The 27,000-nt window shown below is 42.5% G+C and overlaps 1 protein-coding gene across 1 annotated transcript; it reads right to left on the minus strand.

Moving 5' to 3' along the window:
* Nucleotides 1-16,405: 16,405 nt before the first annotated feature.
* LOC134566034 (vomeronasal type-2 receptor 26-like) lies at nucleotides 16,406-17,508 on the minus strand. The gene is made up of 2 exons (XM_063425746.1): nucleotides 17,474-17,508; nucleotides 16,406-17,129 (listed from the first exon to the last, which is right to left on the minus strand). Exons 1-2 carry the CDS (start codon nucleotides 17,506-17,508, stop codon nucleotides 16,406-16,408), a joined length of 759 nt encoding a protein of 252 aa, XP_063281816.1.
* Nucleotides 17,509-27,000: the final 9,492 nt, after the last annotated feature.

Raw genomic sequence — 27,000 nt, forward strand, 5'->3', positions numbered from 1 at the left:
TTCCGGAGGATTGGAGGAAGGCAGATGTGGTTCCTATATTCAAAAAGGGTTCAAAATCCTTGCCTGGAAATTATAGACCTGTGAGCTTAACTTCTGTGGCTGGTAAAATATTTGAAAGGTTATTAAGGGATAATATTCAAGAATTCCTTGAGAAGAAAATGGTTATCAGCAAAAATCAGCACGGGTTTATGAAGCACAGGTCATGTCAAACTAACTTTATTGCGTTCTACGAAGAAGTAAGTAAAAGTATAGATCAGGGTGTTGCAGTGGATGTGATCTATTTGGATTTTGCCAAGGCATTTGATACAGTTCCACACAAAAGATTAGTGTTCAAACTCAAGGAAATCGGTCTCGATGAAAATGCTTGTTCTTGGGTAGAACATTGGCTTAAAAACAGAATACAAAGAGTTGTCGTTAATGGTAAATTTTCAAGCTGGACAGAGGTGGCAAGTGGTGTCCCTCAGGGGTCTGTTCTGGGACCACTTATATTTAACATTTTTATAAATGATCTTGAAGACAGCATTGAAAGTCATGTTTCAGTGTTTGCAGATGACACAAAACTTTGTAAAATAATACAATGTGAGCAAGATATTACTTTGCTGCAGAAGGATTTAGATAGAAGTTATGCACTTCGGCGTAAAGAATACACAAGCAACGTATACCCTTAATGGAAGTGAATTAGGGATAACAACACACGAAAAGGACTTGGGAATTGTTATAGACAACAAACTATGCAACAATGTGCAATGTCAATCAGCAGTGGCCAAGGCCAGTAAGGTATTGTCATGCATGAAAAAGGGCATTCATTCTCGGGACGAGAATATCATTTTGCCTCTCTATAAATCACTGGTAAGACTACATATTGAATATGCTGTGCAATTTTGGGCACCTGTTCTAAAGAAGGATATCATGGCACTAGAAAAAGTGCAGAGGCGGGCTACAAAATTAATAAAAGGAATGGAACATATCAGCTATGAAGAAAGGTCAACAAATTTAAACCTATTTAGTTTAGAAAAACGTCGCCTGAGAGGGGATATGATAACATTATACAAATATATTCGGGGCCAATACAAACCATTGTGTGGAAATCTATTCACAAACCGGACTTTACATAGGACACGAGGCCATGCGTTTAGACTGGAAGAAAGAAGATTTTGTCTAAGGCAAAGGAAAGGTTTTTTTACTGTAAGAACAATCAGGATGTGGAATTCTCTGCCTGAAGAAGTGGTTTTATCAGAGTCCATACAGATGTTCAAACAGCTACTAGATGCATACTTGCAAAGACAGAATATTCAAGGATATAATCTTTCAATGTAGGGTAATAACTGCTTGATTCAAGGATAAATCTGACTGCCATTCTGGGGTCAAGAAGGATTTTTTTGTCCTAGCTTGTTGCAAAATTGTGCTTCAAACTGGGGTTTTTTTTTTTTTTTTTGCCTTTTGGATCAACAGCAAAAAACAAATGTGAGGAAGGCTGAACTTGATGGACGCAAGTCTCTTTTCAGCTATCTAACTATGTAACTATGTAATGTACTATCATTCATATACACACATGCAGAGGCACATGTCGATATACATACATTGACATTCACACACAGTTTTAAATATTACTGACTTTCAAAGGGAGAGCTGGAATGTAAAGTCATCCCTGGTATCCAGTGAGTACAGCAACTGAGCCCAGCAACCTGCTACAGCTACTGTGACACAGCGGGTACCTGCCTCGTGGCACAACTGCAAAAACAGTGCCAGTAGGCAGGTGCCTGCTCTTGTGCGAGGTGTGTGCTTTGTGTACCCACTGCTGCTTGCAATCTGCAATGGACCTTTTCTTTGCATGCGCCACCCCTGCCCGTCCCCCATTAATATGCCTTCACCTGGGACACTTCTATTGACAAGGATATGCATTTATGGAGTTGCTAAAATTATTAAAAAAAGAGACAAAGGTCCAGGAAACGAAACTACAAAACTATGTTTAACAACCGAAATGTACAGGTCACTAATGAAGCCATGTAACTTCATAAACCCTTGTAAAGGTATACAAGGGTTAGTAATAGATGTGTTGTATTGAAGAAATGGAGCTGAGCACAGTTTTTTTTAGTACAGTAACACACATCAGGATTGTGAAAGATACAGCAAACGTTTGACTTTGAGTAAAAACACAAAATACACAATATTACAATTATGGCAAAATGGCCTTATGAAAAGTGTCAGAAAAGCTCCAGATGAATACCACGATACAGTGGTTGGCAACCGAAACGTCGCACACAAAATACACAATATTACAATTATGGCAAAATGGCCTTATGAAAAGTGTCAGAAAAGCTCCAGATGAATACCATGATACAGTGGTTGGCAACCGAAACGTCGCACACAAAATACACAATATTACAATTATGGCAAAATGGCCTTATGAAAAGTGTCAGAAAAGCTCCAGATGAATACCATGATACAGTGGTTGGCAACCGAAACGTGCACACTGCCTGCCAGATCAGTATATCTCCCCCATTACTGAGCTGACAATGGTTGCAATGGCAGTAATGAAAAATAGAAGAAATCTCCCCTTTGGAATTTGGAAAAAGAATGATAAGAAGTAAGAGGACAATGGACAAGAGTGAGCATGTGGAAGAAGGTCAGGGAGCAAGGAGAACATTCGGAAGACAAACAGAGTTGTTAAAACAAGACAAGGTTAAGACGCTTGTAAGAGAATGGAAAAGAGGGAAAGGAAACAATAAGGAAAAAAGGAAATAATTAATGGAAAGTAAGTGATAGGAGGTTGGAAGTGCTTGTTTGGGCACAAGCCCAAATATTGTTTTCAACCTAGAGATGTCCCCATTTACTACTTAAACAAATTCACACCAGGGGCACGGGAAGCTCGATTACTGGACTGATGCTACTTTAATACCAAATAGGACACCACCAGAAGGATATTAGTTTATCCCCAAATCCCCCCTTTGTTCCACGCAGTGATACATTATTGTGAGAGACATCAAAGTGACAGTGAGCCCCCTTGTATAGTAAGCCTATTACACAAACAGTGACTACGAGATAACAAGAAAAAGGAAACAGACTTTTGGAAGAGTTTAGTCTCTCGTCCCAATTTACTTTTCCACATTGGAGAACCCAACAGAGGAGAACATTTGGTTTGTAGCTGACGCAGCTGGTGAAGGGTTAATCATGTTATATGGTTAAATCTCCCTGGATATAGTAAAGATTAAAAAGTATTGATAAAGCCTGTCAATCCCATCGATTAAAATGTGTTGGACGTATTAGTTTAATTAGATGACAGTTTAAAATGCTACTTATCTTTCTAAATATATGTTTCTATCATCTATCCGGCCATCCATCCCACAATTTCTTCTCCCTATAACAAAGTTATATTCTGTTTAAAGACATGAATGTAAATATATCAGTTACTGATTTTAACAAGTGAAATATGTTGGGTAATCTCATCCAGCTGGTACGGCAATGATCAAAGTTGATCACATTTTTTAAATAAAATAAGTTGAACATCGTGTGTCAATGTACGGAGTCATATTGGCCAAAGATTCCATAACTCTGCATAGTTATACGGCAGAGATCTAAATAAACTTCATATGTATATTGAGTATCTATTCACAAATTCCCTTTCTTCCATTATTTTCCCACTGTCCTGCTGTTAGAAGACATGCATAATATATACATCTATTCTCTCAAGGGGCTAGCTGAAATACATATTTTGTTCACTTTATCCATTATGTAGAGGTTAAGCAAGCAGAGTTATATCCTCAGCTCACCCAATACACAGAGAGAAGGACAGATGTTAATGTGGTCTATTGATAAGAAGTATGATAGGTGTGAAAAATCTCAGGTTCAGGTAAATGATTTCAGAGGGAGTCAGTATGAACAGGAGACCCCCAGAAGTCCAAAACTGAAGCTATGGAATTAATTGAGGGTTTCTGTGTGAAGAGCTGTAAAAAGCATAATTTAAGCTTTTCCCTGCCATGTCCCTTTTCTTCTCTTACAAGAGTCCCCACTCCATATATTGGTCATCAGCATCTATTAGAGCCTTTTGAAGTGGTAGAATCTTTGTCTGTACCTAGAGCTCTTTCAATGCTCACACAATCAGGACATGGTAGCTCCTGGACCCTAGCTGTTTTTTTTCTAAGAAGGCATTTGGAATGTCAGAATGGCTGGTCAAGTTATCAGGAAATGGGATTCATCATTGTCTCCTCCGTCTTGGGTAGGGGGTTTCCTAATATGCAGAACGGGTATAGAAAATCAAGTCCAAACTCTTACAGTCTGACTCCCCACCCCCTTCATCTACGTTACCTATTTTCTCCACTATCTAGGAATACATGTTAGACACATTCATTTTCGTTTATATATACAGCTTTAGACAATGGTATTAAATGGGTACTGTCACTTGTCTGGAAATTAAACCAATGAATAAAAATATATGTGATATTTGTTTTCTGGTGCATTCATATTAAAGATTTAGCAAATTACATTACAATTAATTTTAGTCCTGGCACAGTCATGGCACACAATGCAAATTAGGAGGAAACAAAGCAACATTGTTTTATTTAGTCTCTTGTTAGGCTAGGTCTACTGCCAAGTGCAAAGGACAGCGCTAATAACAATGACAAGAAACTGCGTCAGGAAGGATCCACTCACAGGATCAAGATGAATGAATTTCAACATTTAGTATGATAGACTTTGCAGAGAAAGAGCATCATTGTTTCATTCCTGCCTTATCTCTATGTTTTCTCTATGATGACTGTCAAGTGAAAAGGACAGAGCTGATAATATTGATTGACAGGAAGCCAAGATAGACAGTCCAAGATTTCTTTTTAAATCTCACATTTAGATTGATTAAAAAAAAAAAAACAAAACACATTATAAGTAAACATAATAATAAAAATCCTGACAAGTAACATTTCCACTTTAAAAAACGTTATTATTAACAATTATCAACAGCCTATTTGCGGGCAATAATCGGCTTCAAAGAGGATTACAATTCTGATTTCCAAGTCGGTATTGCAGTGGTGATTTTGTAATCTGCATATTTACGAAATGTAGTTTTCATGCCGTCTAAGATCAATTACAAACATATGGGAGTATGTAAATAAGGTCTAATTGATACACCTATCAGGAATAAGGACTACCTCCCTTCAGTCCTTTAAATACCCTGTTTGAAGATGGCGGGGACAGCATCACGTCCTAAGGAAGCTGGGCAGACCAGAGAAATGCGTTTACGTCATCAAGGGGGAGGAGACTACAGGAGCTCGGAAATACTACGCTCATATCGCTCGTGCTGCATTCTGGACGTTACAGCTATCCAGAGCCAGTGTCTCCAACTCTACTACTAGATACATTTTGAACAAAGCTTGGCAGTGAGTAGCGGCGTATGCCAAGCCTACTCATCACGTTCTCTTGTAAGAGACAGTCTGTTTATCTTTTATCATCATAGAGCTTTTAATAAATTTGTTTGCACTTTGTTAATATAACAGAGCTTTATAATTATATGACTGAAACCTGACTTCCTTAATCTAATTATCTGGGTAATTTTATGAGAATCTTGGTATATTAATATATGATATTAAAAGCATTATCCATTTAAAGCAATCTGCACTATTACGTGTATTTATGCATTTTCTCCACATTTGCTGTGAGATGTGTCAACTGGGGGCCATCTACTGACCATTAACTATTACTACAACATTCTCAAATTTTTCACAATTTATACTTGGTTTTGTGTTTATCACCCAACCGTTCATTTTATTATACTGCTCCGCTCTTATTTATATACTTTTGTTTGATATATGATGAGTGTGACATGGTTGGGTATGACTGATAATGCGAGAGAAGGTGAGTGTTACCGGATTTAAAGGGGTTAAATGTGATAGGGTGAGTGTGGTAGAGGGAGGGAGGCGAGTTTGGTGTGGTTGTAGTGTGCCAGAGGGGGTGACAGTGGTGTGGAGGGTGGGGGGGGGGTGACATGGTCTGTAGGAGGGGGTGACATGGGGTGGAATAGGGGGGATGGCATGGTGGGAAGGAGGGGGGTGACATGGGGTGGAGTGGGGGGATGACGTGGGGGGGTGATATGGGGTGTCGTGGGGGGGGCGACATGGGGTGGAGTGGGGGGGTGACATAGTGGGAAGGAGGGTGGTGACATGGGGTGGAGTAGGGGTGTGACATAGTGGGAAGGAGGGGGGTTACATGGTAAGAAAGATGGTGGTGACATGATGGGAAGGAGGGTGTGTGTGACATGGTGTGACGGAGATGGGTGGCATGGTGGGAATGAGGAGGGGTTACATGGTGGGAAGAAGGGGGGTGACATGATGGTAAGGAGGGGGGTGACATGATGGGAAGGAGGGGGGCGTGGCATGGTGTGAAGGAGGGAGGTGGCATGGTGAGAAGAAGGGGTGACATGATAGGAAGAAGGAGGGGACATGGTGGGAAAAAGGGGGTGACATGATGGGAAGGAGAGGGGATGTGATATGGTGTGAAGGAGGGGGTGACATGGTGAGAAGAAGGGAGGGTGACATGATGGGAAGGAGGGAGGTGGCATGGTGAGAAGAAGGGGGTGACATGATGGGAAGGAGGGGGGGTGACATGGTGGGAAGAAAAGTGAGTGACATGATGGGAAGAAGGTGTGTGTAACATGGTTTTGAGGAGTGGGTGGCATGGTGGGAAGGAGGGGGTGACATGATGGGAAGGAGGGGGCTGTGACATGATGGAAAGGATGGGGTGACATGATGGGAGGGGGGATGTGACATGGTGTAAAGGAGTGGGGTGGCCTGTATAAATGAGTGGGGTGGCATGTTGTAAAGGAGGGGGTGTCATGGTGTTAATGAGGGGGCTGGCATGGTAGGAAGGAGGGAAGATGGGGGGTGACATGATGGGAAGGAGGGGGGTGACATGATGGAAAGCACATGGTATGAAGGACGGGGGGTAGCATGGTGGGAAGGGGGGTGACATAGTGTGAGGAGGCTGTTCCTTCAAATACCTTTTTTTTCTTTTAATAAATTCTCTGGTGGTCCAGTGAATTGTCTCCCTGGTGGTCCTGTTGGCTCCCTCTCCGGTCTGCAGCTCCGCCCGGTGCAGAGCTGCAGACCACATGGTAAGTCTCGCGAGATCTGGCCAGTCAGAGCATTGCCGTGGTAACCCATGGCAAGGCTCTTGTTGGCCAGATCTCGTGAGACACGTCACAGTCGGCAGCTCTGCACACGGCGGAGCTGCAGACTGACGGCAATGGGATCTCCCCGGGTAGACTGTATGGAGGGGCCTCACACCAGGCGGCATAGAGGGCAAGCCGCCGGTCTTCCTACCAGTGTCGGACCCTCGGTCATGGATCGAGGACGCGACTGGTCAGTCTGCCGAAGGTGATTTAGGCGTCCGCGAGGTCCCGGTCAGTGCGAGGCCTTAGGCGGTCGACTACATTGCCTAATTAGAGAGTTGCCACTGCAACTGTGAGTCCAAACATAATTTTGTTAAACTGTTCTTTGGGCTTTCCTATGTGGAACACGAACAGGGTCTTCTGCCCAAGGTAATTTTTATTGCCCCTCTCGCATGTATTGACTCAAGCCCCATCTAATCCCCAGCTTTATATAATGCCCCAAGAGCAGCCCTAAACACTGTTCTGTAAATCACATTGTGACAAACGGAGAGTATTACATACTTCAGGGAGTTATATTTTACATAACTATGATGAAACTCCAGGTCCCTGGCCTGCCTATCCATGGACACTGACCTTGCTTAGGTGTGCTTTGGTGAACATAAGAGTTATGCTGGTGGCATCATCATTGTCAGAAGAGCCACCTAAGTCAGACAAGTCTTAACCAAGAAGCCAGGCAAACTGGTGTCCAACATCATGGTCATACAGGATTACTCCTGAATGCTGATTCCAGGAGACGGACACTCCGATATAACATGTGCAACTGGAGACCTCGCTGTTACTTTTCCAGCTTGCTAAGCCATGGCTAATGAACCTCAGGTGTAAAGGGTACGGTCAGTTTTTCATACACCGACCCCCATCTAACAACTCCATTGTGCAGGCTCAAAGGGCATGCCATGTCTATGGTCAATATTATCATCAAGCCTTGCAAGGAATGGGAAAGGGGCAGACCAGCAGGTGGAAATGACACTGGGACCTACAATTCCGATCGTGCATGTAGGTGGTCCAGGTGTTTGTGTCGTCTGAGGTTGACCTTAGAGACAATGATGACATCATCTGGCAGCATACTGAATTACCAAGCAGTCTTATTAAGGGATAGCACTGCTTGATCCACTTGGAGAGATCCTAGAAAAGGTGGTCTAACCAAAGCTTGTCTCCATTTCCTACCAGTTGGCTAGCCACATTTAATGAGCATCTTCTAATGCATTCATACAAACAAAATGAGGAAAGGACACACACCTGCCTCACAAGTTGTGCTAGGGCTTACATTTTGGAACATCAGAACCATGATTGATACAGCAGACAGCGGTCATCCTGAACAGTGCTCTGCTTTAGTTACCCACCCAATGCTCAATGTCAACCTTGTTACCCTGAATCCCAGAGGCAGGCAGCCTTCAAGGGTTTGGTGCAATATAGACCCTTTACTGGACAGGCAAGCCAGGGATCTAGAGACAAATCTGTGGTGTTGACTTTATGATAAACTCCATTGCCTCCCAACTTCAAAATCTTTAATTGACACACTCAGATTGCATCATCTCCATGACCTCCAACTTAAAAACAAGTATTGCATGCTGTAACAACCCCCTACCATGTTGCATGAGAACCTCTACCTTTTGTTTGTTTTGCCATCCTCCACATTGTCTGTACCTAAAGAACAAAGACTATGTCTGGCCCTTTAACTATTTTGAACAAAGGATTGGTACATTTGATATTGCACTTCGGATACAGCCGAAGTGCCGAAGTAGTCGAAGTGGCCGCCATTAGACAATCGAACACGTGGCGGCGGCCATTTTAATCCAGTCGAACGCAGTCAGCGGTGTGTACCGTCAAATCCCTGGAACGGAAATTGGCCACACATTTGAACGAACACCGCTGACCTGTACCTTCCCCTACCCTTCGACACTGCGCCTGGAGACTAAGTCCCGTTTGAAGATTCGAACTCCCGTTCGAATGGGACTTTGTCATTTTGGTGTAAAATAGACATCCATTATACAATTGAACACTGTTAAAACGAAACCCCGGTTCCACTTCGACACTTTGACAGAAGTCGAACTGAGTTCGACGATTCAAACGCCGCCTTCGGATGGGACTTTGCTATTTTTCAGGGCAGAAATAGACCGACCGCACAGCCTGAATCTGTGGAACTGTTTTGGGCATGCAAACAATATTTCTGGAAGCCCTGAATGGATTTTCACGATTTTTGAATATGTTGTTCCCCAAGTTGTATTGTTCAGAAAAAATATAAGTTTTATTCTTATGTGATTCAAAATCAAAAAGTTATAAAAATGCATAAAAAGTATAATTTTTAGCTTGGAGATAATTGAGTAGATACAGTTAGAAACTCAATTATCTCCCAAGCAGAGGGGAGGGAATCTGTGGGTTGAAACCATTGTTTGATTGGTTAACGTCTAATTGGTTGTGGGTGTCTCCCTTGCATGGGAGCAGGGGCGTATTAGCCGCGAGGCAAACAAGGCATTTGCCTTGGGCGGCATTTTCCAGGGGGCGGCAAAAAACGCCGCCCCCAAATGCCCAAGGCAAATGTCATGTTAGCCTTGCGGCTAACAGACATGCTGGGCTGGTTGCTGGGCGGCCAGCGAGGGAGCTCTTCCCCTGAGCTCTCTGCTCAGCTCCCTCGCGCGCCGCCCGCAGAGTGAGGCTGGGAGGCGGAGCCGGAATATGACGTCATATTCCGGCTCCCAGTCTCACTCTGCGGGTGGCGCGCGAGGGAGCTGAGCAGAGAGCTCAGGGGAAGAGCTCCCTCGCCGGCCGCCCAGCCTGCCCGCCAGTGCTGCCCTACAGCCACTGGACCACCAGGTAATGGGAGAACCCCCCCACCCCCAGCATTCCCAAAGGTAAGGAGGCAGGGGGGGGGAGTAAATAAAAAAATAAAAAATGTGTTAATGTGAGTGTGTGTGTGTGTCTCTGACTGTGTGTGTCTGATAGTGTGTGTGTGTCTGATAGTGTGTGTGTGTCTGTTAGTGTGTGTGTGTGTGTGTGTCTGTTAGTGTGTGTGTGTGTCTGTTAGTGTGTGTCTGTTAGTGTGTGTCTGTGACTGTGTGTTAGTGTGTGTGTGTGTCTGTTAGTGTGTGTGTCTGACTGTGTGTGTCTGACTGTGTGTCCGACAGTGTGTGTCTCACTGTGTGTGTCTGTTAGTGTGTGTGTGTCCGACTGTGTGTGTTTGTTAGTGTGTGTGTCTCACTGTGTGTGTCTGTTAGTGTGTGTGTGTCCGACTGTGTGTGTTTGTTAGTGTGTGTGTGTCCGACTGTGTGTGTTTGTTAGTGTGTGTCCGACTGTGTGTGTTTGTTAGTGTGTGTCTCACTGTGTGTGTCTGTTAGTGTGTGTGTGTCCGACTGTGTGTGTTTGTTAGTGTGTGTGTCCGACTGTGTGTGTTTGTTAGTGTGTGTGTCCGACTGTGTGTGTTTGTTAGTGTGTGTGTCCGACTGTGTGTGTTTGTTAGTGTATGTGTCCGACTGTGTGTGTTTGTTAGTGTGTGTGTCTCACTGTGTGTGTCTGTTAGTGTGTGTGTGTCCGACTGTGTGTATTTGTTAGTGTGTGTGTCCGACTGTGTGTGTTTGTTAGTGTGTGTGTGTCCGACTGTGTGTGTCTGACTGTGTTTGTCTGTTAGCTAGTGTATGCGTATCTGTCAGTGAATGTGTGTGTATTTAGAAGGCGGGGCAGGGGGGAAGGGTTAGGTGGGGGTGGCGCGCGCGGGGGGGGGGGGTGTCTGAGTTTTGTCCTGCCTAGGGCAGCACAAAACCAAGATACACCACTGCATGGGAGCACTGCATAAATGGAGAATACCTGTCATTAAACCTCAGTTCTACTTTACCCTTCAAAACGTAGCTCTGAAGCCGGAAAAGTGCCACTTTGGCATGGCCGAAGTCCAGTTTTTGGGAGACAGTTCTACTTTACCCTTCAAAACGCTTTGTTTTATTATTGAAAGGGAACCTGCTCAGCCAATCACTAGGTCTTTTAAGAGCTCTACCTCTCTCTCTCTACTTGGATCCAGCTGATAAAAAGAAGGCTACTCCATTACTGCACAGCATCTTGCTGGGAAAAAGGACGTCTCCAATGGCTGATAACCCCTCTCCACTGTGGTAGCCGTTACACATGCTAACATGTATGTAGTGGAGAGCTGATTTCCCACAGCTTAACTCCACCAATATATTAAGAGGGTGCAGGAACAAGTAATAAATCCAAGAGAATATCCAGCACAATCAGCAATTCCCAATCACTGGATGAAACACAGTATGAGGAGTAGAACTAAAATTTTATGGCAACATTCCTGCTTTTATGAGGAGGGAGGGATTCACCACAATTAGTACATTATCCAATGCCAGCGACGTTACTTCCCACACATCTCCTCCCCTTAGATTAGCCTTTAATGCAATTATACACAGCACATTTCCCCCCACTTTTCAGATGTACTCCAAATCGGTGGAATATGCCCTTATGCCCTGGTAGCCCTGATCTGGGTGAGAAACATATCCAAAAATCACCCAGATCAGATCGGGAGTTATGGGAAGGTAAAGTTTTGACCGACCGCATGGGCAAAGTAGCCGAAAATAGTTCCATGAAATCTGGCCCTGCGGTCAGTCTCACTTCGTGTCACAAAAGTCCACACATAATTGAGTCGGTAACCGGATGAATCCCCTAGTTCGTGGGATTCATCCTACCGAACGACAGGCTGTTTGTGGGTTTCTTTCAGTGTTTTCTGCTGCCCTGGAGGTCTTAGCGGTGTTCGGCTAGTCGAGTGTCCGTTTTGAGTTCCAGACACTCGACGACCAAACACCGCTGTTCGTGGATTTAAGATGGTGGCCGCCATGTGTTCGGCTGCCGAAATGGCAGCGGGTTCGTGCACACAAGGGAATGAATCGCAAGCAGGGAGGTAAATTATCCGTTATACACATCAGGGTGGTCCGGTTCATTCGGTACTTTGTTCGTATGACGAATTTTAGTGGTTCACATGTTAGCTATTATTCCCATACCGAACAAAGTATGTCCATACCTAGTTGCTTAGAGTATTGTGTACTCCAGGCACAGGAAAATATCCTCAGGGCCAACAATCAATAAAAGGAATAGGACAGCCAAAAAGGGTGTTCCGCTACAATGTACATCCCAACTCTTAAAGCTGCTGGAAGTTATTTCCATTTTCACAGATTCCAATTAAGGAAATTTGACCTATATCAGGTTGTCCTTTTGTAATTTACCTATTATACGTATTCTGGGTGGTTTCCACTTTTGTCTGTTTGCTATAAAATAGGGATGTGTGTAATGGTTCATTGCCCTGTCGTGGTTCTAGCTTGTCTGGTCACTCAGTGCTCTTATTACTGTTTGTCTTTTTGGTTCTGACTCGGCTTGTATTTTCGTTCCTGCTTATCTCTCGTATCCTTTGACCTCGGCTCGTCTCTCGCTTACCTGTTCTCTCGTTCCCTCGACCTCGGCTTGTCTCTGACCATTCTTTGCTTTCTCCTTACGTTAGTCCGGCCATTCTAAGGTCCGGTATACGTACCTAGCTCCTGTTTGTATTCTGCGTGTTGGATCCCTGTCCCGATCCTGACAGTTATCAACCTTGACAACTTTAAGGCCAGAGTAGGCAAGGATTCAGAAGTCTGGAAAAGGAATACTTGGCAAACATGGTGTTGGAAACTGCAATGACAATGTTAGTTTTGTGCGAAGCAGAAATTTGTCATCAATAACACCATTTTCCAGCCAAAAAATTGTCTTAAGACAATTTGAATGCATCATCGGCCCACAAATTTCCACCTTATAGACTACATAGTGGTGTTCCAGAGAAACATTTGAGATGTCCCACTCACTTGAGTTATGACCAGCGCAGAGTGTCATATGGAACATTGTCTTGTGAGATGCAAGTTATGTCTCCACTTCCAACCCAAACTGAAGAGGGGAGGCGCACTGAGGAAAAGATATCAGATTGGTAAACTCAAGGCAGCTGAATTCCAATGTGAATGCAAATTTCCAACCAAGTCTTCAGATGAGGATTCATGCAGTCTTTGAGTCCCTCCCCAGAAGTGGTTTGGGAGTAAACCTACTCCCTACAAGTATTTGGAGGTGGCAGCTGGCAACAGTTATGGGTGCCCCATTACAGCCAGCCCTTATACTATTGTTTGTGCAACATCTGTGCCCCTTGGAATTCCTTCATCATGATGCTTCACGCTCAAAGCATACTGATTTATGCTCCAAAAAACCTGTGACCCTCCCATGACTTCCCAGCAACAACCAGTGAACCTCCTGTAACTCCATGATCAGTTGCATGACTTTACTGCAACGGACAAAGGTGAGTCTGCAATCCGTATTTCACGACAATTTACCTACAAAGCCATATTTACTACAGCAATTCTAGGTAGACTTATTCATAAGAGTAATATAATTTTTATGAATGAAGTTTAATATTGAACATCACACATGAGCTGTCTTTAGTACAATATAGGTATATAAGTAATTATGTAGAAGATTAACCCCTTAAGGACCAAACGTCTGGAATAAAAGGGAATCACGACATGTCATACATGTCATGTGTCCTTAAGGGGTTAAGGGTATTACAAATATAAAATCAGTTAAAAGGCTGTGTAATAATTTATACATGTTGAAATAATTGTGTGCACCTCAATTTTGCATTTTTTTTTATTCATGTAGAGATTTAATAGTTTGGCTATCCTCATAAAACAAATAATTACTTACACATTACTTACGTAGAATTCAGACTGGACCCCAAATAACAGCATTGATTAGTAACTCCCAGAACTCAAAAGCAACCAGGCACAGCAAAAACACCTAAGTAGAAGATGTGACGAAACCAACCTCGCCACTGGGCATTGGAGAAGCCTGTTTCCCAGCCTCCTGCCTGCTGGCTATGGCCCCTGGGAGATTTGGCCCTTTAAATACAGTATTTAGGCACATTGTATTTTATTATGCTGCTGCTGGCCCTTTAAGAACCATCTGGGGACATACTGTGACTTTTAAGAACAATGCCCCTTTAAGACTATGACCCCTGAAAGATATTGCCTGTTAAAGACTATTTTAGCAGATTGGATTTTAAAAGACTTGCTGCCCCTTTAAATTGTATTGGAGCAGTTCTGCAGCTTTAAATTGGCACTTCGGATGCAGCCGAAGTGCTGAAGTAGTCTTTGTTCATTCGAACGAGGTCAGCGGTATGTGTAGCCAAATCCATGGAACTGGAATCGTCTACACATTTCAACGAACACCGCTGACCCTTACCTTCTCCTACACTCTGTTTTCAGCTGCAGAGACTAAGTCCCGTTCGGCAGTTTGAACTCACTGCGATACTAAGCTAAATGCACGAACGGCCCCGTTCGTGCATTCGAATGGGACTTAGTTATTTTTCTGTGTAAAATAGACCGACCGCACAGCCCAAATCTATGGAACTGTTTTGGGCAGGAAAATGTGCTTACGGTCGGTCATAAAGGACTCCCAGCTAACTTTTGATCTACTGGATGGATTCGTCTGATTTTTGAGAGTGTTTATGTTTAAAGTGTGCTGATTCTGAATATGTATTATGAAGATTGGACGTATATTTTTAAAGTTATAGCATATGTATAAAAACTGTATTTTTCCTGCTTGTGATAATTGTTAACCCATTGTGTACCATAATTATATCACAGGCAGAGGGGAGGATTTTGTGTATAATTGCTGGGAGTGTTTTCTGTAATGTACGTGTGTTATTGGTTGTTCTGTTAAACCCTGTGGGCAGTACTATGCGAGTAGATTGTTAATAAAAGAGGCTGTATGTGCCAGTACAGTCAGTTCTGCTTGACCTCAAAACGAAGTGTCGTCTCGTTATTGGGGGAATTGGATTGTATGCTGATTGCCAGGAGTGTAAGCTGATGTATAAAAACTGTATTTTTCCTGCTTGTGATAATTGTTAACCCATTGTGTACCATAATTATATCACAGGCAGAGGGGAGGATTTTGTGTATAATTGCTGGGAGTGTTTTCTGTAATGTACGTGTGTTATTGGTTGTTCTGTAAAACCCTGTGGGCAGTACTATGCGAGTAGATTGTTAATAAAAGAGGCTGTATGTGCCAGTACAGTCAGTTCTGCTTGACCTCAAAACGAAGTGTCGTCTCGTTATTGGGGGAATTGGATTGTATGCTGATTGCCAGGAGTGTAAGCTGATTGTATGCTTTTGCTGTTCAGCTGTTTACAGCATTCATATGCTTGAGAGCATGCGTATGCTTCTCCGGTTCGGTGGTAGTGGTGTCTGCTGCAGTGCTTGGAGTCCTCAGGAAGCGCTAGGAGCATCCATCAACGGAGGTACCCAGTCGGGGTGCCCGTTCATCCGTTACAGAAGAATCATCTCTGGAAGGCTTGGTCCTAACCATTTCCGAAACCTCTTCCCTGGGACCACGAGAATAGGAGTCCCAAGAAGGCCATGGTGACTCTCTTGATGTGTGACAGCACCAAGCTGGTTCACAATTATGGCACCTGAACTAGACAGTGAGCCCAAACATAGATAGCAAAAAGGTTGAACCTGGAAGAAGGGAAAATAAGAGCCCTCTTCCTCCCCCTCCCCGTTACACCAGAGCGATCTTGTGATACAGGGGAGTGAGCAGGGAAAAATTACCCTCCCCACCTATTGAGAAGTGCAATAAATGCTAGGAAAGGAAAGGGGTAAGTTCAAAAGCCCCCCAAGCCCAAGAGATGGTCCAGGAGAACAGATATAGAATGGGGGAGAAACAACAATATTAAACTAAACAAATTGAGCCAACATTAGCATATATAGGCAGAGTATGCACTAGAACTCTGAACTGTGCTTGGCAGGAGCAGCAAAGAAAGAGGAGGAGGAGGCTAGAGAGTACATGGCTTATTACTGTTTGTTTTTTCTATGACTGGCTACTTTTTGTTTCTATGGTAATGTTGCAACTATGGGTGTGCAGTAACGGAAGTTAAACAAAATACTCATGTAGTGTAATTCTCTTGATGGTCTATAAATAGATATATAGCATAAGTGCTGAATTTTTGTGCCTATCATGTTTATTTGAATTTGTTTCAAATAATTTCTTCGTAGACAGCACTCTAGATGATACATAGCAGAGCAGTTTTCAAAATATGTGGTCTTAAGGTTCCACAAAGAATTCAGCTGGAACTGAAACATTTCTCAACCAATTATCTTCATTCATGTGTACTACAAAGATTAATCATTTTACATCCTCAGCAATGAAAAACTGCAAATACAATAAATACGTTTATTAGATATATTGATACTCGTATTACAAATTTATTTTCTCTAGTATTTGTTTTCTAGTGTTCTTCTCTGGTTTAATCAGCATAATGTAACATTTGGGAAAAAATAAACAGCTTAGCAATCCAGCACTGGATGCCAATATGGCAAAGATCTCCACAGCCACCATGTATTTCCCTTTGGTGCTCAGATAGGCTGGGATCATTGCAATCCATACACTGCAGAACACCAGCATGCTGAAGGCAATGTACTTGGCTTCATTAAAGCTGTCTGGCAAGGTCCTGACCATAAAAGCAAGAACAAAACTCACAGCGGCCAAAATCCCCATATAACCCAACACCGAATAGAAGGCTATGAGCGAACCTTCATTACACTGAACAATGATTTCCCAAGAGTTAGAGTACATGTCAAAATCCTGAAATGGAGGAGAAGTGGAGAGCCAAATACCATTAATCAGAATTTGGACAGAAGAGCAAGTCAGGACTATAAAGTTAGACAATCTGATCCCCACCCATTTTCTCCAGTAGCTGTCGGGTTTGGTGGCTTTGAATGCAATGCAAACCGTTACAGTTTTGGCCAGGACTGATGATACAGAAATGGAGAATATGATGCTAAAAGAGGTTTGACGCAACTTGCATGTTATATCCACAGGACGGCCGAGGAAAAGAAACACACAAAGAAAGCTCAACATGATGGAGACTAATAGGAGGAAACTGAGGCTCCGGTTATTTGCTTTTACAATTGGAGTGTTTCTGAATAAAATAAATATTCTCAATATAAAGACAGATAATATAAAAAGAATTACAGAAATGATTATAAAACATAGAGAAATGTTGTCCTCTTTATACGATAGAAAGGTGTAGGTTTTTGGAAGGCAATTTATTCTTCTTTTGCCTGGCCATTCATCCCTAGGACACTTGTGGCAAATATTACTGTCTGGGATAAAGAAAAAACAATAAAACAGTTTTGGAATATTCAAAAAGCAAACTATAAATCATTTAAAATTATGCAATCTCTATCTGAAAAATAAAAGGTGATGAGGACAATTTTGTTATGCACAAGGACGTCATGGAATATATACATACCATTAATTTACACTTGCAAAGTGAAAGAAGCCTCCTGAGATGACATCCTCTTCCCTTACCCTCAGCAGACAGCCTATAGGTTGGAGTTTTCTAACTAAACATGTGGTAATCATGAAACCATAGGGGTTATACGTTCCTGTACCTACTTATACTATAATGCAGAGTGGGTAGGGGGGGTTGATAAACTATGGACATTTAACTGCCTGTTTCATCACATATCGCCTTAGGTGATAGCCATAGAGTGATAGCCATAGTGGGGAATCCCTACATGTAGTGCCCTCCTATAACCCTCACTCAAGTGAGTTTCATTCTTTTAGATTGTATGGGATCAGATAGCAGATTTCAACCAGGATACTTCTTTGTAACTCATTGCTTCAACTGGTTTCATCCTACAGACACCTACAGGGATTCCCAACGGTCCTGTCGTTATGTTCGCCAAGTGGATTTAAATGGAAGAATCCATCTCAAATATGATGTGTCATTTCCAGTCTTACCAGAAAAAGGGTACAATGAGTACAAAATACCCACCAAACAAAATGTTGCCTATGCAACATATTCTATTATGTACCTACGATGGACTAAATTGAGCTATAAAATCTAACTTGATAAAAGTTAAAATGTAACATAAAATGCCATACATGTAGATTGGCATTACCTATTGACATATGGCAATATTAATATGCTTCAGAAAAATACTGGAAGCACTCTTATGTACACATATATAACCATATTACTAAAAATGCTCATTTTTGAAATACCAATTAAAAAAAAATTACTAAATATTACAGGAGTGCACTGATTCATGCTTTGGTCCCAAGGGCCAGTACAGCATCCAAAAAGAGCAATAGATCCAATACAATGCTTAAAGCGATACTTTAATATGGTTCCAAAATAATAGGGAACATTCTTGTCCGATCAGGCCTTTATCAAACCTTATAAGTGCTGCTTCAAAATCTTCTAAGTGCTGCTTCAAAGTGTGTGTTTGGAAATATTCTGGAGAGTTTTGCTGATTCTTCAACTTCAAGATTTTGCTAAGATTTTTCTTTTTACTGTTACAGATAAGATTCATCTATAGGAAAAGGTTATTGATTGCGCAAGGTTTGATTTCCTGTTGGTAATTGGTAAGGCATTTGATTTGATTAGCTAGGTGTTTGCTATTGATTGTTGGTTAATTAGCTATTGTTTGCAAATAAGCATAGGCCCACCCAAGTGTTAAACATTCCTAGTGGGTGGTGCTTTTAGGAGTTATATAAGGGTTGTGGTCATTAGCTTGACTAATGTAGCTTGGTTGCTGCTTCATAGTGTGTGCTTGATGATATTCTGGAGTTAAACTGGAGGTATTCTGCAGTATACATTAGGTGATAAGAAGTAAGATTTGATTTGTTTGATTTAAATTACTCACCTTATTAAAATGGCAGACTTAGTTCAGTGTTATAGTTGTTATGCATTTGTTTCACGTTCCACTTTTTGGAGCTTTGGATGCTGTCTAATCTGTAGACAGTTCTCTATATTGCAGCAGGAGATTGTATTTTTGAAGTCTGAGATTTGTAAATTACCCATTAAACAATCTAACGCTGGAACTGAAATGGCAGATGGATTAATGTAGGATCTGATAGACTTAGAGTTGTGGATAAAAGTCATTTTGCACAGTCTGTGGCTCTACATAATTTATTTTCAGCACTTTCAAAGTGTAGTGGTGTTATGGAGACAGGCTCAGACACTGAGTGTAGTGATATTGTGGAGACAAGCTCAGTCACTTAGTGTAGTGGTGTTGTGGAGACAAGCTTATGCACCGAGTGTAGTGGTGTTGTGGAGACAGGCTCAGGCACCGAGTATAGTGGTTTTGTGGAGACAGGCTCAGGCACCGAGTATAGTGGTGTTGTGGAGACAGGCTCAGGCACCGAGTATAGTGGTGTTGTGGAGACAGGCTCAGGCACCGAGTGTAGTGGTGTTATGGAGACAGGCTCAGGCACGAGTTTGTGGAACCACTATCCTCTATGTCAAAGTTGAGCAAGACTGCAGCCAATGACAAAAAGGCTGCTAGAAAACAGTTGTTGTTGTTGGGGGATTCTATCATAAGAGGTGTGGAGCTAGACAATAGTGACCTTGTGAGATGTCTTCCTGGAGCTACTGTTCACAGAGATAGGAGACGTATTTGTAAAATTGTTAAGCGAGCAAAGCAGGAAGGGGAATTGGATATACTTGTCCAACTGGGGACAAATTACTTGGCTTGCAATGAGGTTTCAGAGGTAAAGGAAGTTTTTTTGTGTTTTTTTCCAATGATATACGGCAGGTTGCTTCCACACTTTCATTCTCTGAATGAAAGGGGTAACGAGACAGGGAGGGGAGGGAGGAAAAACATGGATGGAAGGGCTAGCGGAACATGAATGGAAAGGGGAGGGAGACATGGGGAGGGAAACATGGATGAAAGGGATAAGGGGACATGGAGGGAAGGGGTAATAGGACATGGAGGGAAGGAGTAAGGGGACATGGAGTGGAAGGGTGACCTGAAGGAAAGAGTAAGCGTGACATTAAGGGAAGGGAAAGGGTGACACGGATGGAAGGGTAAGGGTGACATGGATGGCAGGGAAGCCAACATGGATGGATGGAAGGGTTAGTAGGACATGGAGGGCAGGGGGACATGGATGAAAGGGGGAGATGACATGGATGAAAGAGTAGAGGGACACGGAGGGGAGGGAGAGGCAGATGAAAAGCAAAGGGGGATATGGATGGAAGGGGGGAGAGACATGTATGGAAGGGGTAGCAGGAAATGGATGGAAGGGGGAATGAGACATTGAGGGAGAGAAATGGAAGGGAGGGAACAGAGACATGAATGGAAGGGGGAGAGAGAAATAGATGGAAGGGGAGGCAGACTTTAAAGGAAGGGAGGAGGGAGACATGCAAGGTTTATGCATTTAATGCATTAATAACATTCCCTTCCCCCAGGTTATATATGTGTGACTGTGTCAATGTGCTTGTGATTGTGTGTGTGTTTGTTTATGCATGCCTGGGGGGGAGGATAAAGTCTTGGACCCTGGCAGCACAATGTCTTGGGACGGCACTGTGTAGTTGATAACATATGAAAAGTTTGAACTGGTTACTAAAATTATTGAGTCCCACTACTGCCCTAAGGGTACTGTAAGAGCAATATATACCTTGCTGGGTATATTTTTTATTATCTTTGTAGTGCTTTCAATTCTTTCCAAGTTTGTTTTTCTATATATTTGTGATATCATTTTGGATTATTTCCATTGGATCCCTGAAATTATTTTGAAAGATAATTATATTATTGGGAGGAGGTTGCTTATATCAATGTATCAGTTCTCTGTTAATTTTTGTTCATCATTTCTGTTTCTGTGGTGTAGATAGTGAGCATACTTATTAGAGGGATTGATTGTATTTTTGAAGTTTATGAATAGGCAGTCTGTTTTTTGCAGTCACTGGTGGCAATGAAGATGGTGATTAACAGAGTGTGCATATCTTAGACATGCTCATATCCCTGTGAATGCTCTGGCATGCTATACAGATCATACTCCAGCATCATTCACTTGTCAAAAGGATGTATATTATATGTATATGTATGTGCAGCATGTGAGTAGGACCATCCACGCTGATATCTGAGTTTTAGGCACAAAAAAGGCCAACTGTTGCCACCCCTCCCCTGTGAGTGTGTGTGTAAGACTCATTGGGAGGGAAGCAGCAGGCAAACAGAGAGAAAGGATAACTGATCATCAGTAACAATTAGGGGGTGAGATAGGACAGAACCACCTATGGAGTAAAAGAGAGGCACATATGGTTTGCAATAGTGAAGAATACGTGTGGGTTTATAGGGAACAAGGTTTGCAGAGACACAAGTTGTTGGGGAGAGACATGCAAATAGTGACAGGAAGAACTATAAGTAAAGGGGGAATACAAGTAGAAATTATGGTAGAGAAATGTTTATGAGATAGGGAGCAGATACAAGTGGGGGTAGGTTAACTGGAAAGTGATGGAGAGGCACAAATGGGGGATATTGGGGAAAACACAAGTGGGTGAGTTGTAGAGGTGTGAGTGGTGATTGTGAGAAAAGTATAGTGACTGAGAGACATAAGAGGGATGTGATGAGGGAGATATGGATCTGATGGGATGAGGCCCATGTTGGTGGAATAAAGACAAGTGATGGGAGATAGAAAAAATATATCAGGAGACTGAGAGACAGAAACACAGAAGTTGGTGGAAGAATGCAAAAAAAAAATGCATTTAAAACCCCCAAAAGCTTATATAGAACATACAAATATCCTCCTGCATTCACACACACTGACACACTGCTCTTATATACCCCTTTACTTTAAACGCACAGACAATATACACAAATACAGCTCTATATATGCATACATTGACACTGTACACTAAAGCATGCCTGAATTCACACACATACTGACACTTCTCACAAATACACTAGCATTCATTTAAACCACATATAAAGTGGGACACTGCTTAAATATACTCCTTCATTCACATACAATCACTCCATAAAAATCAATACCTGCATTCAAACATAGCATGTCCAAACTAATATACACCATCAGTTACACATCAACAAGTTCCTGCATTTACACACATGTCTTTCCACACAGGTGCATTTACATGAACATCCCTGCTTTACCTGTTCACAAACAATACAAAAAAAATAACTCCTTCAATTACATCCATGCATTCGCATGTAAACAATGCTTCACTATAATCACACAAACAGTGACACTGCAAACAAATACATCCCTGCATTCACATATAATCAACATCCATACAATAGAGATACAATGTTTCAGTTTTGAAACCCATGCGCTGAAGTCTTAGTAATGACTGAAATCTCCTGGTGTAGCGAGTCAAGGCTTCGAATAGTGTCTAGCAGGGATAGTGACTGGAGTGTAGTGAAGTTATGATGGATAGGAGAGACTGAAGACATTGTTTTAGGGAACCTAGTTGAGTGCTAGATCTACTGAGAGGATCTAGACAGACAAGGATGTAGGGAGAAAGACTATGAGTTTATTTAAGGGACACTCCAAGCTGGCGCGGACCTATCTAAAAAATACAATCTATACTTTTAAAACATAGCGCTTAAGTAACGGAGGATGCAGAGTCCTGTAATATCTTAATCACTTACTAATTGCCATCATGACACAAAACTGATGTTTGTCTGGTAAGTATAGCCTTGAACTCCTGCCATTTAGTACTGTAAAGAAAAGCTTAGATTTATTTCATGATCAATATACCGTATATACTCGAGTATAAGTCGACCCGAATATAAGCCGAGGCCCCTAATTTTACCCCAAAAAACTGGGAAAACTTATTGACTCGAGTATAAGACTAGGGTGGGAAATGCAGCAGCTACTGGCAAATTTCTAAATAAAATTAGATCCTAAAAAAATTATATTAATTGAATATTTATTTACAGTGTGTCTGTATCAATGCAGTGTGTGTGTATGAATGCAGTGTGTGTGTATGAATGCAGTGTGTTTGTATGAGTGCAGTGTGTGTTTATGAGTGCAGTGTGTGTGTATGAGTGCAGTGTGTGTGTATGAATGCAGTGTGTGTGTATGAGTGCAGTGTGTGTATGAATGCAGTGTGTGTGTATGAGTGCAGTGTGTGTATGAGTGCAGTGTGTATGAGTGCAGTGTGTGTATGAATGCAGTGTGTGTGTATGAATGCAGTGTGTGTGTATGAATGCAGTGTGTTTGTATGAGTGCAGTGTGTGTTTATGAGTGCAGTGTGTGTATGAGTGCAGTGTGTGTGTATGAATGCAGTGTGTGTGTGTATGAGTGCAGTGTGTGTATGAATGCAGTGTGTGTATGAGTGCAGTGTGTGTATGAGTGCAGTGTGTGTATGAGTGCAGTGTGTGTATGAGTGCAGTGTGTGTGTATGAATGCAGTGTGTTTGTATGAGTGCAGTGTGTGTATGAGTGCAGTGTGTGTGTATGAGTGCAGTGTGAGTGTGTGTGATGCAGTGTGTGTATGAGTGCAGTGTGTGTATGAGTGCAGTGTGTGTATGAATGCAGTGTGTGTATGAATGCAGTGTGTGTGTATGAATGCAGTGTGTTTGTATGAGTGCAGTGTGTGTTTATGAGTGCAGTGTGTGTGTATGAGTGCAGTGTGTGTGTATGAATGCAGTGTGTGTGTATGAGTGCAGTGTGTGTATGAATGCAGTGTGTGTGTATGAGTGCAGTGTGTGTATGAGTGCAGTGTGTGTATGAGTGCAGTGTGTGTATGAGTGCAGTGTGTGTGTATGAATGCAGTGTGTTTGTATGAGTGCAGTGTGTGTATGAGTGCAGTGTGTGTGTATGAGTGCAGTGTGAGTGTGTGTGATGCAGTGTGTGTTTGTGTGTGTGTTGCAGAGCCTTGATGGGGGGTGGGCATTTTTATTATTATTTTTTTAATTATTATTTTAAAAACATTTTTTGTTATATTATTTTTTATTTAATTATTTTTTATTTTATTATTGTTTTATTTTTTTATATTATATGTATTTTATTCCATCCCCCCTCCCTGCTTGATACATGGCAGGGAGGGGGGCTCTCACTATACGGTAGTTTGAATTACATCTGTCAGATAGACCACTCATGGTATCGATCACATAATCGTCAATAAAAGCATTTGAGATGTTTTGGCTTTTTTAAACCTTTATACTAGTGATATTAATGTATTATTGATATTGTCATATTTTCAGTACTATGTCTTTTTATTCAACAAGATAAATATTTCTACCAGTGACATTGGAAAATTCCCCCTCCGAACATGGCACACAGTCATAGCAGCAGACGTGATATCCTTTCGTGGCTTTTCTGTATCCTGGATGACAGCTATCACTGCAGCGAGCTTCTGGCATCTAGATTAAAGACAAAAACTTTTTATGCATTTGTAAAAAAAATTTAGAGAGTCAAAATCTAAAATCTAAAATATGTAAAAAAAATCTTTCTCTGATAGCTATTAATTTAATGTGGTCCCTTTATTTCCCATCTCTACACCATTTGTCTGTCCCTTGTTTAATATTCAGAAAGAGATGAAAAAAACAGAAAGAAATAAAATCAGAAAGAGAAGATGAAAACTAAGAAAGAAGAACTATTTATTTTGCAATAACATGTTGCGATCACATTGTCTAAAATACTATACAGTATATATATTTATTGCATAATGGTATATGTTATGTTGCACTGATAAGAGGCATATAAGCAGTTAAGCACATAGATACACTGCTGTGTTTGTGTGTGTGCAGTTAGTGTGCTCTATGATGGTGGTGTGAGGGTTCTGTTAGTGTACTGTGTGTGTGAGGGTGCTGTGTGTGTGTGAGGGTGCTGTATGTGTGTGGGTGCTGTGTGTGTGGGTGGTGTTTGTGTGTGTGTGTGGGTGCTGTGTGTGTGTGTGTGGGTGCTGTGTGTGTGGGTGGTGTTTGTGTGTGTGTGTGGGTGCTGTGTGTGCTGTGTGTGTGTGTGTGGGTGCTGTGTGTGTGTGTGTGTGGGTGCTGTGTGTGTGTGTGGGTGCTGTGTGTGTGTGGGTGCTGTGTGTGAGGGTGCTGTGTGTGTGTGGGTGCTGTGTGTGTGTGGGTGCTGTGTGTGAGGGTGCTGTGTGTGTGTGTGTGTGTGTGTGTGCTGTGAGGGTGCTGTATGTGTGTGTGTGCTGTGTGTGTGTGTGCTGTATGTTTGGGTGATTGTGGGGGTGGAGGTGGGGGCAGATTAGTAATTATCCCCCCTCCCTTCTCACCATATGTAGGGAGGGGGGATCCTTGCTGCCATGTGCCATCCCTGGTGGTCCAGTGGAGAGTGAACTCTAGCCTCCCGAGCTCTGAGCGTTGCTGCACAGAGAAACACACAATGCATCTACTACACAATCACACACACACACACACACACACACACAATGCAACCCTTATACATAAAGACAATGGGGGCGGCAAATCTTTATTTTGCCTAGGGCGGCAAAAATCCTTGTACCGGCCCTGTGTGCACGCCTATGTTTTTATTCATTAATGAACTTAAAGGGTTGCTCCAATAAACATAACCAGTACAATCCACTGTAGTGGTCATGATGCCAGGAATACTCTGGGTCCATTTTCCAATAATGTAGCAAAGTCTTTTGCAACTCTCTGTCTCCGTACCTGAGTCCTGCCAAGCTCCAAGGGTACTCCCCTCCAGGTTAATGATGCTGAACACAGGGCATTGTTAGGGTCAACAATCACCAGGAGAATAATTTGGTGACCCCTTCCTAAAGCTCCACCCCTGCCCCCTTCTCACACACAACTTCTGTCTCTTCCCAATTCCACCATTTAACAGACACTCACACACAGGCACCGACACACACATACACAGTCAAACACATAGAAAGGTACAAAATCTAAAAGTAATGGGCACAGTTGTGTATCACAGAGCTCCACCACTATAAAACACAATGTAATGTAAATTTTGCATGTCAGTATCACATTGTTCCACTGTAATAAACCTCACAATTGCTGATGGCTCATCTTTTGGTGTGTCCGTAAGTGGCATACCAGAGGACAAAGTGTTATAGGATCTGTAAATGCTATCATGAATGCGTTTGGAAGCTGCTTGTGGAAGAATGTGTGTGTGAAGGGGGTGTCAGGGCACCGCGGTCTCCCCTTCCCCTACCTGTCAGCGAGCGGCGTCCTCTCAGCTCCAAGCGCCGCTCACGTCCTCCTCCTCGCCTCCCAGCGGCAGCATGTATAACGCTGCACGCTGGGAGCCTGCACGTTTTTACGAACGCCAGGGTCGGTCATGTGACCCGGCTTTAAAGTCACAGTACCATAATCACAGTGGGAGGTGTAAATATCTCCCACGTGTGATTGTTAATTCTGATTGGAAGTTATCCAATCAGAATTAACCATAGGATTTATATACTTACCTTTCCTGTCTCTCAGTGCCCTGTTGTGGTCTTGTGATACCTGTATTGCAGTCTGTTCGTGCGTCTCTCTGGTTACCGATTATTTGGTTTGTTATTCCGATTTTCCTGTATTCTCCATTCCTTTGACCTCGGCTTGTTTCTCGTTCTCCTGTTTTCTGGCTCCCTTTACTTGGCTTGTCTCCTGACTATTCTTAGTGTGCTTAACCCGGCCATTCTAAGGACCGGTATTGCACCCTTTACTTTCTGTGACCTGTTAGCGTGTTAGGTTCCCGAATCGTGACATTACAACAGGGCCACCATGGAACCTGCTGACATTCCACAGCTGTTAGTAAATCAGGAGGCTAAAATGGATGGTTTAGACCACTGTATGGATCAGTTTGCCCAGGCTTTACAAACCATACTGGCTCTTACTGCCCACTTGCAACCTGCCGTTCAAGAAGCTGTTGCTGCTGTTCCAGAACCCATTCCCGATCCAGTACCCGTTCCGGCTCACGTGGTTCACATGACGCCACCACAGCGCTATAGCGGTGATCCAGCATTATGTTGTGGTTTCCTCAACCAAATTGATATTCATTTGGTGATGAATCCTCGTTCCTACCCCACTGATAGAACCAAAATTGCTTTTTTGATTAACCACTTGTCCGGGAGAG

Source organism: Pelobates fuscus, chromosome 6, assembly GCF_036172605.1.
Source record: "Pelobates fuscus isolate aPelFus1 chromosome 6, aPelFus1.pri, whole genome shotgun sequence".
NCBI lineage: Eukaryota > Metazoa > Chordata > Amphibia > Anura > Pelobatidae > Pelobates > Pelobates fuscus.

What these genes read in the sequence shown, in the direction of transcription:
- LOC134566034 (XM_063425746.1), bottom strand. Translation starts at nt 17,508, where the DNA reads ATGTCATCTCAGGAGGCTTCTTTCACTTTGCAAGT. An exon ending in GCTTCTTTCACTTTGCAAGT is followed by an intron (nt 17,130 to 17,473) that starts GTAAATTAATGG and finishes TATTTTATTCAG; the next exon opens with AAACACTCCAATTGTAAAAG.